This window comes from Dama dama, chromosome X (assembly GCF_033118175.1).
Source record: "Dama dama isolate Ldn47 chromosome X, ASM3311817v1, whole genome shotgun sequence".
In the NCBI taxonomy this organism is placed as follows: Eukaryota; Metazoa; Chordata; class Mammalia; order Artiodactyla; family Cervidae; genus Dama; species Dama dama.
The window spans coordinates 111,082,014-111,103,273 of NC_083714.1; the positions used below are offsets into that span (position 1 = coordinate 111,082,014).

Consider the following 21,260-nt stretch of genomic DNA (forward strand, 5'->3'; position numbering starts at 1 on the left):
AATATAGAGCCTCTCTTGACAGTGACCCACAGAAGACAACAGAAGTTGTTTAAACTGAGCTTTACTGCCTTACCATTCAAGCCGAGTAGTATTGACTCTAATGTTAGATGAAGGGGAATGATTGAGGACATGTGAGCAAAAACAAAGCTTCAAGAAAATTAATCTAGCAATGTTACATGGATTAGTCTCTTTCTCTATTGGGGGACGATTAAGAGGAAATCAAATGGGAAAGGTTTGAGCTTTGAAGATAGTTCCAGGTTTGTATATCAGGTCTTTCTCATGGCCTGCAAAATTCTTAATTTTATGTTCCTCTATTTCCTCATCAGTAATAAGAATATTTTAAGGAATAAATGATGCTAAGTGTATTATGCTTATACGTGATACAGAGTCAATAGTCCTTAAATATTGATCCTTTTCTTTCCATCCCCTTTCTCCCCAGTAGTGACTGTTGGAATAGGTTTCTGGAAGCTTTTCAAAATGGGAATCTCATTGTTCTAGAATTTTTTAAATGGCACTCTTTCAGAGAGTGGATAATAGCTTGGACACAAATCCATCCAACAAACATTTATTACTAGTCATCTGCCTTTCTTAATATTGGGATCTGGAGGGACAAAAACCCATGTGGTATGGTATCTGGCCAATGGATAGATAAGTCTAAACTAGTGATATAAGGGCCATAGGAAAGTTTGTACCAGGAAACACAGGAAAACAGTTGGGGGAGTGTAGGAGTCTACGATCAGTTCCCACAATGGAAATCAATTTTCATTGATTATATTTAAAGTTCAGAAAAGAACAAGATCACTCCAAAAGTCTTACATTATCCTCTTTAAAAAAAAAAGTTAACAAATTATCTCTCCTCTCATCCTCAAAAGAAAGAAGATGATTGGAGAAGATCATCAGTGAATAAGGTGGTTGTCTCAAGTTTCTCTCTTGGTCACTAAGAAACTAGCTGGTACAAGGCAAAAAGCACAACAAGGGGACTAATTATTTTTCCCAACAGATCCAATGGCAAATAATGGGGATGGAGAATAAAAAAGAGGACCTCAATACTCTTTGAATGCTAATGGAAAATAATAATTTGGTTGAGAAGGAAAGAACAATTGGAGAGAAAGGATGATACTTCGTTTTCATCTTTTGAGAGCACAAATGGGGAAAGACAGGTCAGGAACAAGGATGGAGTTAATAACTTGCCTGTGAGAAGTTCAACTTACCAGACTGTCTCAAAAAAACTGGAAGAAAAATCATGGTATAGCACTGAATTTTAAGTTGTTCCCATCATAAATCGATTTTCTTCCCTGGTCCTTCAGTAAAATGTATCCTACACTTCCTGCTTGTGTGGAGACATAGTATCAGTAACAAACAGAAGCACAGGATGTCAAAGAGAAGTGTGGCTGGTCCCATTACAAACTAACCATGGATTTTCTGAAGTAACAGCCCTGAGAAAATGGGTTTAGGGAGTTCAGATGTTGAACTGACCAGCGGTCACAGAGCCACCAGGGAGGAGTGAAGAAGTTTGCACTGAGGGCTGGACAATTGAAACAGAAATGATATGAAACTTCCTCTGACCCCAGATGAAGATGAACTTTGAAAACTGAAGAGGCAACTTTGAAGAGGGTACTAAGTCCTGTCCCTTGACAGGACTCTATATATATACATATTATATTTGTAACAAGATTCATCCATCTTTTTGCTTTTCTCTCTAAACAGAATTTCTATGCACTGTCACTGTTTCCTTAACTTCCCTCAGAAGAATGTCATTTCCACCTCTGTGACAATCTAGGTGTCCAAATCTAACTCTGACACAAGGACTCCATATATTCAGCCTTCCATGTACTCACACGACACAAAATACTCTGCCAAGTAGTGCAAACTGAAAACGAAGATGTTTTAAAAAATAAACCTCACCTGTTCACAGCTGACAGCCTCGTGCCCCATGGGAAATTTGGGCAAAGAAGAGCAGTGGCTGTTACTCAGCTTCCCCAAAGCTTCAGGGATTCACAGGAGTCTATTATCAGTGGTGATTGTTATCTGTCCAGAATGAAGCATTTTCAAACAAGGGCAAATTGTGATGCAGGTCCCCAACCTACTGACAAAAATTTCAATATTTTCTAAAGTTCAAATGAAACTTTATATGGGTGTTATTGACGGGGTGCTAATGCATCTTATGAAATAGAAAACATGATTTGATATTTCTCCTCACTCCTACATGCAAGTAAAAGGAAAATTTCCATGAACCATCTTCACTCCTGTGATGTGTAGTTCCTCTTCATCATTTTAGCAATGCTGGGTTTAAGACCTGTCAACACATGACCGAATTAAGCTAGAAACAAGTAATGTGTATACATATACACACGTATATATAGGGGCTTCCCAGTGCGCTAGTAGTAAAGAACCCACCTGCCAATGCAGGAGATGTAGGAGACATGGGTTTGATCCCTGAGTTGGGAAGATCCCCTGGAGGAGGGCACGGTCACCCCCTCCAGTATTCTTGCCTGGAGACTCCCATGGACAGTCCATAGTGTCACAAAGAGTAGGACATGACTGATGTGACTTAGCATGCATACATATATATATATATATATATATATATATATATATATAATATGTAATGTATGTATAATTTATTTGTGTATATTCATTGCTAATTTACAACATATATTTATCATTGAAATATCAATTATTAGACAACCATATACAACTCTCCTTTCCCTTCCTCATCTACCCTCAGCCCCCATCCCTATGCACTACAACCTATGCCACAACCATCAGGTTATTTGTTTTTTCTTGAACCCAACTAATGTTTCCAAGCCTTGGATCAACAGTTCTTAACTTTTGCCCCAAAGTGACACATATAAGGTATGTGCACCCATGTGCAATAAAACAACTCACGTAGCCATGTCTAGATGTTGACAAATCCCAAAATTCTGCAGAGAAGTAAAACAGTGTCACAAGTCAAAACAACCCAGATATTAACTGGAGGTAACAGGCTGCTGGTGAGGCACGATTCCCTCTGAGCAAACTCTTGAGAACTAAGTTCTCTCCCACTCAAAGCAAGGGGGTGAGAATGAATATTTATAGGTATAACCTTGAATTTCCTCTAATTTTAAAAATATGAATCATATTCAAACTTTGGTGCTTTATTATATTTGCCATGGACCACACACATGCTGCCTTAGTCCTTCCTACTCTTGTATGCTAAAATGCTTATCCTCATATCACGACATCGTCTAAGGTTCAATTTAAATACCACCTCCTCCAGGGAAGCAGATGCTGTGTGCGCCTCAGCCAAATTCTGTCTCCATGCACCACGCAAGTTTATAGCTCTCTGTCTGAGACCTTTCAATGATTGGACAGGAATGGACTAGCCCATATGTGGGACAGCTCAGAAGTACTGGAAAGTTAACACCGCTGGGCAGAGCTCTCAAACAATGATGAGGATTTGGCAAAATAATATCTCATCTTCCTTCCTCTTCAAGTAGAACAACACTGACATGTGCTCTTCACCATCTCCCAATATATCCCCAATGGGCTCCAATTGCTCATAACAAGTGACATGCCTAGCACCCTCTTTGGCTTCCTGAGATCATCTCCCAAATAAACCTTGTGTTGAAATACTACTCTCAGTCTCTGCTTCTAGCGGAATCCAACCTAAGATTTCTTGGAAATCCTTTTCCAGTGATCCCATAGAAAATAACTCCTTGGCCATTAAAAGGAATAGAATAATGCCATTCACAGCAACATGGAAGGATCTAGAGATTGTCATGCTGAGTGAAGTAAGACAGACAAAGACCAATATCAGATGATATCACTTATATGTGGAATCTAAAACAACGATAAAAATGAACTTATTTATGAAACAGAAACAGACTTACAGACTCAGAGAATGAACTTACAGTTGTCATGGGGGAAGAATGGGGACAACAGATAGGCAGTTTGAGATCAGCATCAGCAGTCTGCTGTATTTAAAATGGTTAACCAACAAGGACCTACCGTATAGCATGGGGAACTCTGCTCAGTGTTATGTGGCAGCCCGGATGGGTGGGAAGTTTAGAGGAGAATAGACACATGTATATGTATGGCTGAGATGCTTTGTTGTCTACCAGAAACTATCATGACATTGCTAATAGATTAGACTCCAATATAAAGTAAAAAGTTGAAAAAAAAACACCAAAATAACTCCTTCCCCTTCTGGTCTCCCTTAAGACTTTGCTAAAAAAATGACAAATGGAATATAAAAAAAAAAAAAAAAAAAAAAAACACAGCGAATAATAGATATATCTGTCCCTCCTCCTAAGCATTTGAAGGTAAGGATTTTGATTTCTCTATACAGCTTCAAATAGCTGAGCACAGCACTTTACACATTCTTAGTGCTTCATAAATATCTTTTCATTTGAATTAATATCAATACAACTATAGCATCAAAGATAGCAATTCTTAATGTTTTCTTCTGCTTGGAATATTATTAAAGAACAAACACCGTGAAGAGAGTGAAGGTTTAGCATCACAATGATAGCTAGCTAAAGCATTTTATTCAACGTCTTCTCAGATTCATTTTTAAAATGTATACTAACTTAACAAAAGGGAAACATTATGGTAGCATGATAAATGAATTCTGAGAATAAGATAGCACAATAAACCAAGGAGAGGTTTCCAGCAGCGTGTGTAATCAGGGAGAAACTTTCATCAATTTCATGACAGGTAGGTGTGGATTAGGAAACATAATCAGTAATCAAGGCATGCTCAAACTCTGAGCAGAAAAGCACAGCTTGGAAGTGAGTGGAAGAAGGTTAGGATCACCACCACTTTCTGCCTTCCGCTCAGAGCACAAAGCTACAGTAGGACGAAAGCCAGTGTCACTCTTTTAACTTCACAGGGACTATCTTCAGGTGCGGAGGAGGCATCGTTCTCCCAACACCTTCTCCAGCCTCCTTTTATGGAGTTCCATGTGCAACATAATGGTTCAAAGCAGTGGGGAGGATTAAAAATGGACCAAGGAATCCTGAGATACCCTCTAGGGCAAAGCATTCTATGTGCAGACAGAGGACAAGGGTAGACTGGCATGTACCACTGTGGTCAAAAATAACTTCTATGAAATAAAGCATTGCATGACAGTCAGGAATAGACTGAAATCAGACAGACGTGAGGTGGAGTCCTATCTCTTCTTACTATTTGTCCCAAGATTTTGAGTTACTTAATTTAGTCAAAACTTAGGGTCCTTATAAGTAATAGGAAATAAGAATCGTAGCTCTCGCTCGGCCGAGAGGACCCCCTGCGTGCTGCGGTCAAGATGGCGGCGTCCAGCCGCGCGCAGGTGCTGGACCTGTACCGCGCGATGCTGCGGGAGAGCAAGCGCTTCGGCGCCTACAATTACCGAACTTACGCCATCAGGAGGATAAGAGACGCCTTCAGAGAAAACAAGAATGTGAAGGATCCTGTAGAAATTCAAGACCTGGTGAATAAAGCCAAAAGAGACCTGGGCATAATCCGTCGGCAGGTCCATATTGGCCAGATGTATTCGACCGACAAGCTTGTCATTGAGAATCAAGAGAAGCCCCGGGCCTAGGAGCCGGGACCAGCCTCCAACAGCAGCGTGGACCACCGGCAGCATCTGTTCTGTTTGCCGTGGGGCCCCTAGCAGACCTCAAGGGGCCCCTGCATCAGCTTTAAATATCCTCACTCTGCCTGCCCTCCAGGAACTGATGAACTGAGCGAAGTGTCCCCTCTTCTGCAGCCTTAGTGACAGAGGTCAGCTGTCGCTGGCTGTCCTCAGTTCAAGCGTCAGGATGAAGAGCTGGAGCGCCTCGAGGGAAGGCGGTGTACAGTGGTGTCTCGTCCACCCCACCCCTCTCTGTGGCTCCGCAGCACCTGTATAAAGCATTTCCAGACGTGTTTCTCAGTCCTTGACAATAAATGAAAGCGTCTCCCTGGCCTTCTCTACCAGAAAAAAAAAAAAAAAAAAGAATCATAGCTCTCTCACAGAGTTCTTAAGAGAAGTAAATCAGATAATATAAAGATGTTACAGAAGTACCCAATAGAGTCACCAAGATTATTTCCTCCTCCTTCTCCTCCAATCACACCATCACTTATGCATTCTGCAGAGTCAAAAAATGAGGCAGTTGAAGAGGAAAAGTTTCCCTTCCAGTTCAGCAGATCTATAAGAAATGAATGCTTACAGAGTAATGGATTTGGGTCTCAGGGTTATGCAAATCAAACTAGCATCTGGCTTTATAGCTGAGAAGGGAATTCTCTCAGCTTCCAAGTAGACAGTCGAAGCAAATAAGGGTGATCAAGCCCCTACCTGTTACAAACATGGGGCCAGTATAGATTTTTTCTCATTTGATTGGAAATAAAACAATTGAAAATGCAGGGTCTAGGAAATTTTCTAGTCTACTTACAAGAAAATGTATTCTCTGGACAATTCAGAAAAGGGAACAGATTCAATGACATGTAATCACAGCAGAAACTGAAAGAAAATTTTAGAAAGTTTCTGCTCTGATCTCAATAAAATTAGTAACATTTTTGCTAATGTTAATCTAGAGCAGATTTATGATAAGAAAAAAGTAGGATAAGATAAAAGAAGTGTTGCATATGAGAAGTTTATGAGCTTACTCAAAAGGAGTAATAGAATGAAAATCTACATTGAAAACCATAACTAGAAATATTGACTAAGCAGAAAATTGAATGCACAATATAAGCAGAAAAAATTTAGAAATTCTCCCAGAGCACAGAGGGAAAGATGTGTGTGTGCTCAGTCGCTCAATTGTGTCCGACTCTTTGCAACCCCATGGACTGTAGCCTGCCAGGCTCCTCTGTCCATGGGATTCTCCAGGAAAGAATACTGGAGTGGGTTGCCATGTCTTCCTCTGGGGATCTTCCAGACTCAGGGATTGAACCTGGGTCTCCTGCATTGCAGGCAGATTCTTTACCATGCTTCACACGTAGGAATATAACAAAGCATATTACTTATTCTTTGGTCACACTTAAAATTATAAATTTACCCCAGGTTACAATACACAATCCCCTCCACAGAGCCAGAGGTGCTACTTCGAGTTCCTAACTCTTCACTTACTTTGCCTGGGTGAGAAGAATAAGAAGAGAAGGATCCACAGGCTTGTGGGGTTGCCCTAGCTGCTGTCTCTAGCTCTGGGCTGAAGCAGATTTCCTGTGTTGCTACTGAAGATCCTACCTGTGGCTGAGATGTTCAGTCTGCACCATCCCAGCTCAAATTTGGCAGATGTAGTTAGTGGCTGCATCCACACATCTGTTATGTCTGGCTTTCTCTTTGTATTACTATCTGGAGCACTGATTATCAAACTTGAGCATGTATCAGAATCACCTGGAGGACTTGTAAAAACATAAGTCACTGCATCAGAGGGTCTGGGGTAGGGCCTGAGAATTTGCATTTATGAACATATGCCAGGGAATGCTAATGCTGCTAATCTGGATATCACATTTTAATAACCATTGGTTCTAGAGGAGGGGTTGGAAAATGTTTTCTGCGCAGGCCAAGTAGTAAATATTACAGGCTTACAAGCCATACAGTCCCTATCACTCTGCTACTGTAGCTTTAAAAACAGCCAGAAACAATACATAAGTAAATGGTGGTGATTTCAATAGAACTTTGTTTACAAAAACAGGTGGTTGGACTGTGGGCTCTAATTTGCCACCCTGCTTGATCTAGAATACAACAAGAGATTCTGAGACCTTAATTCTTGGAATCAAATATGTAATTAGCAAGTAGAGGAGGATGATCTGCAAAAGAAACAAGATAGGGTCAAAGATGTAAGAAGAGAATCAGGAGCATTGTGTCATGGAAGCCAAAGAAAAAGGGACTGATCAACATAGCGAGTGCTCTGGCAATCAGTAAGCTGAGATGAACAACTTCTATAGGATGTAGTGAGTCAGAATAATGCCTTATCATCACTGAGAGGACTATTTTAGGGAAGGGATGAGGCCAGAACTCAAAGAAGATGGAAGATTTAGTTGGAATAAGAAAAAGCAGGAGCTGGGGACTTCCCTGGTAGTCCAGTGGTTAAGACTTCACCTTTCAATGCAGGGGGTATGGGTTTGATCCCTGGTAAGGGAGCTAAGACCCCACATGCCTAAAGGCCAAAACAACCAAACCGTAAAATAGAAGCAATACTGTAAAAAAATCAATAAAGACTTTAATAATGGTCCAGATTTTTTAAAATGATCTTAAAAAGTGAGAAAAAAAAAAAAAAAACGGGAGTTGCAAGAATGCTGCCCCATTTCAGATCTCTGAAACAGAGACATGATCAATTTCAAATGGTCACAATTTCTTTGTTACTCCTCCCATTGAGAGGTGGAGTCTAACTTCTCTGCCTTTGAATCTGGGTGGGCTTTAGTGACTTGCTTGCCAATAGAATATAGCTTAAGTTATATTCTGGGCTAAACTATGAGAAGTCTTGTGGTTTCTACCTGAATCTCCTGGGACATTCACTCTGAAGAAAATTGTAGACTCTGTAACAAAATGGTCTACTCTGAGACTACCATGCTGTGAGGATGTGATAGATTTGGGGGAGCTAGAGAGGCCAAGAAGCACTGAGACACCAGAAATGTGACTAAAGAAGCCATCTTGGAAGTGGAGGCTCTGGCCTTAGCTGCTGCATCCTGTGCCACATAGATTAGAGAAAAAATTTCCACCTAAACCAGTCCTGAACTCCAGATCTACAATATCTTGAACAAAATGAAAATGATGTTTTAAAGTCTTCAGTTTTACGTTAGTCTGTGATACTATAAGAGACATATGGTAAATTACAAAGACTTTGGAGAGTCCCTTGAACTTCAAGGAGATGAAACCAGTCAATCCTAAAGGAAATTAACCCTGGATATTCATTGGAAGGATTGATGCTGAAGCTGAAGCTCCAGTACTTTGGCCACCTGATGGGAAGAGCTGACTCATTGGAAAAGCTCTGATGCTGGGAAACATTGAAGGCAAAAGGAGAAGAGGACAGCAGAGGATGAGATGGTTAGATAGCATCATCAATTCAGTGGACATGAACTTAAGCCAACTCCAGGAAATAGTGGAGGACAGGGAAACCTGCGTGCTGCTGACCATGGGGTTGCAGAGAGTTGGACATGACTTAGCGACTAAACAACAACAACATGTGGGCAGACAGGGTACCAGGAGAGTTTACTTTTTAAGTGGTGGGAAGATGGGGGACTTGGGTGGATTTAATGAACCTCAATAACCCAGTTGGAGGTGAAAACATCAGGATGTGGCCCTGTCAAATTTACAAGTTGCTCGTGCATTGACATAGCACAAAACCTCCATTTGGCTTTGAGAGTAGGAAGGGAAACTGGCTTTTTTAATTGCCAATAATTTATTCAGAGTCTATGTGAGAGACTTTTAGGATCTGAACCCTCAAGAGTGGGGCAGTCCATGGTTGGTGGATAACAAGAGGAAAACTCAGGGTAATAGAAAACCCCCCTCAAATCCTGCATCTCGAGTTTCAAATTTTTCCCTGTCATTGGTTGATCTACAGAGTCTCTCCAGAGGTGCTTGGGATTTGTGTTAAAGCACAACACAATATTTTTTTCTTTCATTTTTGAGTCCGCCAAAGGAGCCAGAGACAACAGGGCAGAGTGTGCTGCATTATTAATAGAAAAAGCATTTTCCATATTATTAAGAGTATCTACACTCTTAAAGCTCCGCAAATGCTAAATTTTGCCAGGTGAAAGACTGAACAAACCACTCAGATTTGCGCCACTGCCGTGTGCTGGATTTCCAGAGTCGTCTTGCTAAATGTGAAATTAACAGGAACATGGTTTCCAGAGCCATTGCAACTTGCATCTGAATTGCACAAAGGATGTCTCAGAAACTGTGTGGTGACAAACAACATATCTAACAGCAGGGTAATCCCTGGTTCAATGGAAGGAACAGAGTACATGCAAGTGTGGAATCAGAACGCAGAGTCTTTCAACTCTCTGGATTGCCGTGAAAATGTAAACTAGAGAACTAAGTAAAAAACCATGACATCATTAGAACTATTTTATAGGCAGAATAAACAAGATAGCTCTACAACAGATATTGCAAGTAGGCAGGTAGGAAATAAAACCAAATTCCAGGTGCTGTTTGTTTCCCATGGCGGGTGGGGTGGGGGGGAATTTTGTGACTAGAAGTTCCAAAGAAAAGGGCCAAGAACAATGTCTTCCTAACACCTGGCTTTGAAAGCAGGTGACTTTAGCAATTAAATGCCAACAGACTCACGCAAGTTAATAAGTACATGGGTATTTAATTTCTAGGAATATTCCCTCATGAAAAGGTCTCTGCTCACTGAAATCTTCACCTTTTGTTATGAGATATCTGACAGAAATGTTGTCTTTTGCTCTTCTTCTGAACATTAAGATTCTAGACTAATTCCATCAGTCAGTTTAAGCCAAGAGCCTTTGGAAAGAATGGGAGACAACATAAAACCAAAAAATAGAGTTCAGATTAGACCATATTTTCAGGTAGTTCACATACTTACAGTGTCAAATGCAAGCACAGTCTGAGGCCTGGTTGCTAATTTATTTCTAACTGTAAGTTGAGAAAAATCATTGCCCTAGATGGAATATGCTAGGTTGCTATAGAAACGGACCCCTCTCCCACCTCGTATTTTACTGTTCACAGCTTTCCAAGTGAAGCTGTGCTATGTCGCTTCTTTGACTGACTAAAGAGGCAGTTTCTACAATTTTTTTTCCACCACTCATATTGCCCTTTGCAAAGTCTAAAGAGGTTGATATTTCCTCTTCCTTCTGGGTATGAAGTGAGATAATTCAACAGAGTAATTATAATAAACAATTTATCCCATTCAGATTTACTGTCTCATCCTTGCTTTCTTTTCCAAGAGCATTAGAAATCCATCACCAGTTTGAGATCTCTTTAAAAATGCATGAAGGGAAGAGAATTGGCAGCACAGTTAAATGAATTTAATTCATCCAGATTTTACATTATTAACTCACTTCCGAAGAGCTGAATGCAGGGAACGAGGGAAGAAGAAAGTGGAACTAAAATTGGACCATTGATCCTGGCAGTCTTGGTGCCAGGCAGACGTGGGAAACAGGCTAGAAAAACTGTAAATGTCTTTTGACACCAGCTACAGATACAGAGCATTCATTTATTTTAATCAGTATGAGATATGTATTAGGTGGATTGTCCCTCCTGACTCACTATCCAATGCACCCTGATCCTGACTTAACTGATGCCAGAGTTGGCAGCCTCACAGTCCAGCATTGTTTGGAATAGCATATTAGAGCAACAGGACTTCTCTCTTCCTCTGTTGTTAAAAAGAAAGAGCAAATGCCTAAAAACCAATAGAAGAGGACACTCAGCATTCAAGTGATTACACTCAAGCTCTGAGATTGAGATTCTGTCTTTGGAAGGAAGAAGAAGTCTATATACATAATAAAGTGTTCAGGCAATGAAATAAAGTTCTGAATGCATGTGCTTTACGTTGTTCCATAGATAAAACAGCAGAGATGTTTATCCCCTTCAATTCCCATCTGAATGCTGAATGCTGAAAATACAGGCCTTCTGGTATCAAAGACATAACTTCTATCTTACTCAGTCTTTGCCTTTAAAAATAGATGCTTTTCTACAAGGATTAACACCTTTCTGGCTTCTGATGCACTACTTACTTGTTAAGTGACTCAATCTATTTATTGTAAATTATTAAGAAGCCAGATGACCATCCTTTTTAAAAAGTCACTGAAGTGAGACTTTTAAAATGTTAAGGTGTGCTAGTCTTTGGGCAGTTCACAAATAGCTTGCTCTCCTTCTGGCATAGGATGGGATTATACCTCCCTCCCTCATTTGAAATCAGGTAAGGCTATATGACTTTGTTTGGTCAATGAAAGAGTGTTAAAGTGATATATCTGTGTGGAAGCTTTAAGGGCCAGAACATGATTCACTACATTTCTTTTCCCTGCTGGAGTGATAAGGCAAGCAGTGATCAAATGGAATCTCCTTAAGCCTACAACAATGAGATTCCTCCAGATGACATATATTGGACAAAGATTAAGAGTGAAAAATAAACTTGTCTTATATAAAGCTCATGAAATTTTGGGATTGATTGTTACTACAGCAGTACTTAGCCTGCCTTGACCCATGTTTTCATTAAAATTCTCATAAAAGAGCTAAATAAGATACAAAGCCATAACAATGAAAATGTGAGTAATACCCAATTATTGGCTAAATCCTACAAGGAGTTTCCATGAAATGCAGTGGAGATGAGACTAAATTTAGAAGAATATTATGGGTCTCTCTTCTGAAATAATAACAGGTTTTGAAGGGTAGACTGGGCCTTTGACCCACCCTGACAGTCTTCCCCTAGAGATTGCAAGGTCTGTGGGAAAAATGCACTAGGCAGACACTGCAAACCTGCACTGAAATTTCTTTTTAAAGCAGATAAGAGTGAGCCTCCCCAACTCAAGTTTCCATTAATATCCTTCTTTTCAAGGTTGGTCAGAAGTGACCATTTTGGCCACCACTGAGGTGGTTTGATGTCAGATTGTATGGTGGTTGATGACTACAGCAGCCATCAAGAATAGCCTTACTGAAGACAATGTGAACAACGCATATGAAGAGGATGCCTAAACTTTATTGAAAGATTTTTTAAATGACTCAAATCATTGAAGGGATACATCATTTTGTATGTAAATTCAAAATAACTTGAAGATTCTGTTTATTCCCAGATGATTGTGTTGTTTCAATGTAATTGCCAGTCAAGTACCAAATGGAATTTATTTTTGAAATTTAAAATAATTCTGAAGTTCAACTGCAAAGAAGTGGATAGATAAGAATATGGTTTTAAAAAAGGGTGTTACAGGAATTACCAGTTATTAAAATGCATTGTAAACCTATAATAATTTTAATTCTGGTGCAAGGATAGACAAATCAATTAATGCCACAGTAGAGACAGAAACAAGTGTGTGTGTGTGTGTGTGTGTGTGTGTGTGTGAGTGTAAGTGAGTGAATTAATTCATCAGAACAGAAGAATTGAGATGTAATAGAAAAATTAAGGACTATTCAATGACAAGGGCTGACAAGATTAATGTAGCCATCCCTCTTATACTATAGAAAATAAGTTCCTGACTTGATCAAAGAATTTTTTAAAATTATAAATAAACTTCCACAGATACATAGACAAGAAAAAAGAAATTGTAGGTGAGGTAAAGACATTCTAAGCTTAAAAATAATGTGGAGAAACAGAAAAAAATGAATGATACTTTTATATCTAAAAACAACTTTATAATACTTTGGCATAAATCAAATTAAAAGAAGCACAGCAAAGGTTTAATGATATTCATATATAGAGGAAGTGTATAATTGATTTTTAACAAGAATTCTATAGAATAATAAACAAAAATTCACAAAAGAGAAAATAAAAACCTGTAAAAGAGATGCCATTAATACCTGTAAACTAAGCAAAGATTTTAAAAGATACGCTACTTAATTCTGACAACAGTGAAATTTGCATATAGTATGATTGCAAAAACTTCATATATATGCATATATATTTGTGCATCTATATGCATGTTTAATATTAATACTTACATAGACATATTTAGGAAAAAGACTGGAAATAAATATATCCAAATACTAACTAATTATTTCTGAGTGGTGAGATTATAGTGGAGATTATTTTCTTCTTTATTATTTTTTAAATTATTTTTCTTAAGCTTTTTCTTGTATTTTCTAAATGTTCCACAATGAATATGGATTATTTTCATAATCAAGGAAAAATTTAAGTCTCTTGAATCAAGGTACAGAATCACAAGATTTCCAAATGAGCTCTTGGGAAATTCCGTGATAGAAATCTGTAGCACATTAGTACCCCACACCTGATCGTCTGACTTAATTGTATACATTCAGATAAAAATGTAGAGAGGACAAAATAATCTAATTTCAGGAAAAATTAAAAATAATCAGAACAATCAGAATTGTCTGAAGCTTTGAACTGAATTTATTGTTTTGTGTTATGATCTTTGGATTTCAGGTATAGAAAGTTACATTCATCATACCTTTCATTTCATGGTATAATCTTTGGTTTGTGCAAGACTTAGCTTTTATTTTATTTACTTATTTATTCCCTTTTGGTCTCTTACTCATGTCCAGTACCCCGCCCTTCAGCAACTATTCTTGATGGTTCATTTAAACTCTTGTCAAATATGGATGGGTATTTTGTACTGATGACATTTTAATTTATGAAATTGATACTTTGTTATCTATCTCTTTTTTTTCTTACTTTTTGCCCCCACTTTGCACTCCTTTTAGGATCCATACACATTTTAAATTTTTGTCTCTACTTCCAGTATGACACTCCATGATGAATAGCCACTATTTTTCTTTTCTCCAGTCTCCCAGTGAATGGACACCCAGGTAGCGTCAACTCATGACTGCAGTAAAGTAGTTAAGATCCTCATGTATTTCCCTTTATGGAGCTGTGTGAGGACTTCTTATAGGTTAGTCCCAGATGAAGAATTGCTAGGTCATAGTGTATGCATATTGTTGCTTAGTCTAAGGAGTATCAAATTGTTCAGAGTGGCTGCTTTGGTTCTTGCTCTCGTTCAGCAATATGTCCCTACATTCCCAGCAATACTTGGCATTACCAAATTTCCTTATTTTTTCCAGTTAGATGCAAAGTGGATTCTCATTACTGTTTTAATATTAATTTCTCTAATTACTCTTGATTTTGAGTACCTTCACATATGTTTGCTGGCTTTTTGAATTTGTCCTGCAAAATTTTTATTTATATTTTTGCCCAGTTTTCTACAAAGAGTATCATCTCTTCTTGCTTATTTGCTGGAATTGCCTATATATTCTAGATATTTATTCCATGTCAGTTTCAGGCAAATGCTTTCTCTCATTTTTTAACCAACCTGCTATCAACTTTGTCCATATTGTGTTTAATTTTGGTGTCATTTTCCATGTGTTTGTGCCTTTATAAGAAGTCCGTCCCTGGCGCTAAGTCACAAGGACATTTGTGGCCAATATGTTCATCACCCTTGTCTAGGCCATATACCTCAAAGAACTAATAAAATACCAAATTTCAATAAATTCAATGAGGTTCAATTAAAATATGGCACAATAGTTCATGAATCACATTTTCTGCTTGGTTTCCAAGTCTCTGAACTAGATTCCACAGAGGTGGAGATGTCTCTTATGCAAAGCATCACTAGAGTTTCTAGGGTGATCTCTGTTTCCCAGTTCACTCTATATATATGCCATTTGTTCCAAGTATCTATTGCTATGTAACAAATTACCCTTAAATTAGTGGTGTGAGACAAGCATTTTCTCATGCTCATGGATTCTGTGGATCAGGGATTTGAAGAGAACAGAGTGGGAATGAATTGTATCTGCTTAATGATATATGTAGCCTCTGCAAGAAAGACCTGAAGGCTGGGGATGGTTTAATAGCTGCAGGTTGGAATCATATGAAGACGTGTTTACTCTTCAGCCTGGCACCTGGGCTAAAATAACTTGAATACTGGGTGGAGTTGGAACTGTTGGCTGGAGAGTTCACAAAAAGCCTCTATTTGTGGCTTGAGTTTTGTCAAAAAAATGACAGCCTGAGGTTTGGATTTCTCAGATGGTCCAAGAAAAACCATGGAGGAAGCAACATGGCCTTTTCTGACCTAGTGCAATTCTGCTGCACTCTGTTGGATAATTCAAAATATCAACTCTACTTCTTGTTGGAAGAATGTCAATGATTTTGTGAACATTTTTTAAAACCACTAAACCATTCATTTTACACCTAATCCTGAAATAATTCATTAAAGTTCAACTTAGATAATACTGCCTTTCTCAACAAAGTCTCCAATGGCTTGCCTTATTGCTAACAATTGAGCAGATATGCCCAAACTCCTCAAGCCAAAGCCCTTTACAACTGTACTTCAATTCATATTTCAGCCATTCCTCCTCACTAATTTCTAGTATATAGTCTTTAAATCCCAACTAAACTAGACTTCTAAATGCTAACTTCCTTAGTCAATCCATACTTTTCAATCTCCCTACATATTTATTCCTGACTACCTTCTACCTGGAATATTCTCTCCAAATAATTCTCAAACTCTTCCCTCTTTTTTGCATGTCTATTTCAAAATTCAGACTTCATGAAGATTTTTTCATTATACCACTCACCCATCCCTTCCCTACTCTCCATATACTCATATGCATGACACACTACTTAAAGTAAAATTGCAAAGTAACACATATGTAAACACTACATTATCTTTTCTCATTTAATCACAAATTAATGAGGGTATCTTCTCTGACTGACACTAGTCCAAAATTTAGAGATTTTTCTGCTGTACACATCTATCTCAGGGTGTTAGCCATAGCACTTAGTACTTTCTTAAATTGTAATTGAATAAAGGATCATTTAGAATGGAACACACTATTGCATTTATTGCTGAGCATACAGCACATATGAAATGAGCATCTCCAAGGGACAAGAGCCTGTACTAAGCACTGTGTGGAAGTGAGTGTTCATTGCTCAGTCGTGTCTGACTTTTTGCAATCCCATGTACTATGGCCTATCAGGCTTCTCTGTCCATGGGATTCTCCAGGCAAGAATACTGAAGTGGGTTGCCGTGCCCTCCTCCAAGGGATCTTCCCAACCTAGGGATCGAACCTGCATCTCCTGCATTGGCAGGTGGGTTCTTTACCATCTGAGCCACCAGGGAAGCCCTGCATACAGAGTGGTAAATAAAACAGTTATAATCTCTGCGATCATCCAGTTTACAGTCTAGAAAGGGAACCAAGTAAATATATAGTAAAACATATAGCATCAAATAGTAATCCAGGTCAAGAAAAAAATGAAACAGGGTGATGAATAAAGGTTGTTCTTAATTTTGTTTCCAAATACAGAGATGTTTATTGCATTTTAATGTATCCATAATCTAAAATATCCTGCTTAAAATTCCTCCAAAATCCCTTTATAGCACACAACACCAAATATTGAAATAGTGTTCTCACAATATCACACTTGAAAATACAAATTAGGAATACTATTTTAGGAAAGAGAGGGTTTAAGGCAAGGTATTCACTTGGAAAAGTTAATTTCTCCCAATCATCCAGATTGGCATAGTTAATTTTCCACTTTTTTAATGTCTTGGGATAGGCAACATACATTCTGCAACAGGACACACATGAATAGTCAGAAAAGGAAGACTTCTCGGAGGAGGAGGCTACTGAAGTTGAAAAGAAGGAGCAAAGTTTGGAGGTGGGAAACAAATGAGCAAATTTAAGTGAATGAAGAGTGCCATGTAGCTGGACCACAGAGGCTAAGTAGGAGGTTAAAAAAAAAGGATGAGATTGGAGAGGAATCTATAGTCAATTCATACAACTCATTAGAAAGATTTTTCATTTTTTTTCCTAAGAGAAGTGGAAAACAGCTGAAGAGTTCTAAGCAGAAGAATGAAATAATCATATTTGTTGCTTGCAGAGTTCCTTCTAACTGTGCTGTAGAGAATGAATAGGAGGTGGGCAAGAACAGAAGCATGAAAAAAAAAAAGAAAAGAAAAGAAGCATGGGAACTAGTTAGGAAGCTGTGGCCCTGGCTCAGGTAAATAAGTGATGGTGAGTTGGATCAGGGAAATGACAATGGGGATGGAGAGAAGTGGCGGGTTTTCCAAGTATATTTTGGAAGCAGAAACAACAAGATTCATAGTTGAATTGGATATAGGAAGGTGATGAAGTAGGAAGAATCAAAAATAATGCTAAAATTCCTGACTTGAGAACCTGGTAGAACATGGCAATGATTACTGAAAGGGGGAAGCCTGGGAAAGAGGAGGTTTGAGTCAAGAGATCAAAGTTTCATTTTGCACATGAAAGTGTTACATTTGAAGAATATATGACAACCAAGGGAAGATTTCAGGTAATCAGTTGGATATATGAGCCTAAACTCAGAAGAATGTTTTCTTTGGGAGGGTGGTATTTTCTTGGTTGGGCTTCCCTGGTGGCTCAAATGGTAAAGAATTCACCTGCAATGCAGGAAACCCAGGTTCGATCCCTGGGTTGGGAAGATCCCCTGGAGAAGGGAATGGCAACCCACTCCAGTATTCTTGCCTGGAGAATACCACAGACAGAGGAGTCTGGTGAGGTACAGTCCATGGGGTTGCTTTATAATTCTTTAGTTGGATGTGACTGAGTGACTAACACACACACACACACACACACACACACACACACACACACACTTTCCTGGTTACTTTACACACACCCGAAATCTGCTCATTCCCCATTTTCATCACTTCAGTACATGTAAACTCCATTTATTCAGGCCAACAACCTTAGAGTCATCATGCCTCCTCTTTTTCTGTCATATTCCATAGACATTCCATCAGCAAATTTCTTTTTTTTTCTTTCTTCTTTTTTTTTTTTTTTTATTAGTTGGAGGCTAATTACTTCACAACATTTCAGGGTTTTGTCATACACTGATATGAATCAGCCATAGATTTACACGTATTCCCCATCTCGATCCCCCCTCCCACCTCCCTCTCCACCCGATTCCTCTGGGTCTTCCCAGTGCACCAGGCCCGAGCACTTGTCTCATGCATCCCACCTGGGCTGGTGATCTGTTTCACCATAGATAATATACATGCTGTTCTTTCGAAACATCCCACCCTCACCTTCTCCCACAGAGTTCAAAAGTCTGTTCTGGACTTCTGTGTCTCTTTTTCTGTTTTGCATATAAGGTTATCATTACCATCTTTCTAAATTCCATATATATGTGTTAGTATGCTGTAATGTTCTTTATCTTTCTGGCTTACTTCACTCTGTATAATGGGCTCCAGTTTCATCCATCTCATTAGAACTGATTCAAATGAATTCTTTTTAACGGCTGAGTAATATTCCATTGTGTATATGTACCACAGCTTCCTTATCCATTCATCTGCTGATGGGCATCTAGGTTGCTTCCATGTCCTGGCTATTATAAACAGTGCTGCGATGAATATTGGGGTGCACGTGTCTCTTTCAGATCTGGTTTCCTCAGTGTGTATGCCCAGAAGTGGGATTGCTGGGTCATATGGCAGTTCTATTTCCAGTTTTTTAAGAAATCTCCACACTGTTTTCCATAGTGGCTGTACTAGCAAATTTCTTTCTTTAAAATTCATCCAATATATTAATCACTTTTCTCTACCGTCATAACTACTATCTTGGTTCAGGCCATCATTATCCTTACCCTGAATTATTGAAAAATCCTTTTAAGAGGTGTCCTCACTTCTGCCTTTGTTCCCCACTGTCTATTTTACACAGAGCATCCAGATTCATTTAAACTGAAAAAAGTCACATCTTTTCTCCATTCAAAACCTTCTAATGGCTTTCTAGCTTATTCTGACTTAAAAGCCAATGGCCTTAGAATACAAGACCCTAAATGATCTGAACCCCACTCCCATCTTTCTCACTCACACACACAAACTTATTTGATCTCATCTCCTTTCATCCTTTCCTTCATTCACCTTTCTCCAGCCTCTCATTATTTTCATTCATACCAAGAACACTCCCACCTTGGATCTTATTCTGAAGTGATCTTTTCCCTCCTCATAAGGAACCCTATCCTCATTCTCCATCTCTACTTATCTCTCTTACCCTGTGCCTTAGTCCATTTGGGCTGTCATAGCCAAATACCACAGATAAGGTAGCCTGTTGTTGTTTAGTTGCTAAATTGTGTCCAAATGTTTATGATCCCATTAACTGTAGCACACCAGTTTTCCCTATCCTTCACTATCTCCCAGAGTTTGCTCAAATTCATGTCCATTTAGTTGGTGATGCTATCTAACCATCTCATATTCTGAAGGTGGCTTGTAACCATGCCATTTATTTCTCATAGTTTTGGAGACTGGAAGTCCAAGATTAATGTGCTGGCAGATTAGGTGAGGATCCACTTTCTGATTTGCAGATGGCCATCTTCTCACTGTGTCCTCACATGGCAGAAGAGACGAGGGAGCTCTTTGGGGTCTTGCTTATAGGGGCACTGATCTCATTCATGAGGGCTCCACCCTCACAACCTAATCACCTCTCAAAGGTCCCATTTCCTAATACCATCACATTGGGGATTAGGCTTCAACATGTGAATTTGGGAAATTCCCTGGCATCCCAGTGCTTAGGACTCCACTCTTCCACTGCCAGGGCGTTCAGGCTTGATCCTTCTTCAGAAAGCCAAGATCCTAGAAGCTACATGGTGTGGCCAAAAAAATTGAATTTGGATGGCAGGATACAAGCATTCATACCATAACACCCTGCTTTATTTTTCTCCTTGGCACTTGACACCATCTGATATGCTCAAACTTTTCTTACCTTTTTGTTTATTGCTTATCTCCTTCTACTAAAATAAACTTCTTGGGATTAGAGACTTTGCTTTATCTGCTATGATAGCTTCAGCATCTAAAACGTTACTTGGCAGATGATAAGTATTTAATAAATATTTGTCAAATTGATGAATAAGTGAATTAATATGTATTGGGGAATATCAGAATATTGACTGTTTCTAATTGTTCTTACCAGGCTAGGAATCTCTTTGACTCAAAAAAGAATGGTAACAAATGGAAGTTAAATTCTATAGTCTCGCTTCTAGAAGCATAACTCAAGGTCAGTTATCATCATAGATTTATTTACTTTTAGTCCCCTACACCACAGGCTTCTCTACACTACACTTCAGTCCCAAAGGGGAAGATGCAAGGAAGGGCAATGAAGCACTTGAAAATCTTCAAGATTTTTTAGCAAGAACTGTGTAAAAAGTGTCAGTACTCATTTACTCATAGCCTTTCTTCCTATTTGGGGGGAATCTCTCCCTCTCTTTTTCTGGCACAGAGCATGTTCAAAATAACTTTAGACAAGGCATGCTCACACAAAATTACTGCCTTTGCCCAACACTTCAGGGTTTAATAAATCTTGCTCTAGCTTTGAAGATAATCATTTTAGGTGGATATGATTAAATCTCTAAAAACGCTGTAAAAAGGCAGGGACAGTGGGACAGGCATATATCTTTATCTACACATACACAAAGAAAGGGGATCTCCTCTCTCAACTTTAAATGAATAAGTCAGCAGGGTTGGCCCCCTTTCTGAGTTTAATTCCGTTTTAATGTTTTATGAAGCTTACACCAAGGAATATTAATGCCGGATGCCAGAACAAGTCACTTGAGCCTTTCATACAAAGGCAGAATTTTTCATCTGATCTGAGAGATAATTTTTCTAAACAATATCAACATAGTCAATAGAAGTTATAATTAATTCATACATTGAGAATGTAA

At 38.8% G+C, this 21,260-nt stretch overlaps 1 protein-coding gene across 1 annotated transcript; it reads left to right on the plus strand.

Annotated features, from left to right (window-relative positions):
* The first annotated feature begins 5,271 nt into the window (after positions 1-5,271).
* Positions 5,272-5,944, plus strand: LOC133051984 (LYR motif-containing protein 4-like). The gene has a single exon (XM_061136690.1). It carries the CDS (start codon positions 5,288-5,290, stop codon positions 5,561-5,563), a length of 276 nt encoding a protein of 91 aa, XP_060992673.1. The 5' UTR covers positions 5,272-5,287; the 3' UTR covers positions 5,564-5,944.
* The last annotated feature ends 15,316 nt before the right edge of the window (positions 5,945-21,260 follow it).

Coding starts and splice junctions, on each gene's coding strand:
- LOC133051984 (XM_061136690.1), top strand. CDS start 5,288: ATGGCGGCGTCCAGCCGCGCGCAGGTGCTGGACCTGTACCGCGCGATG.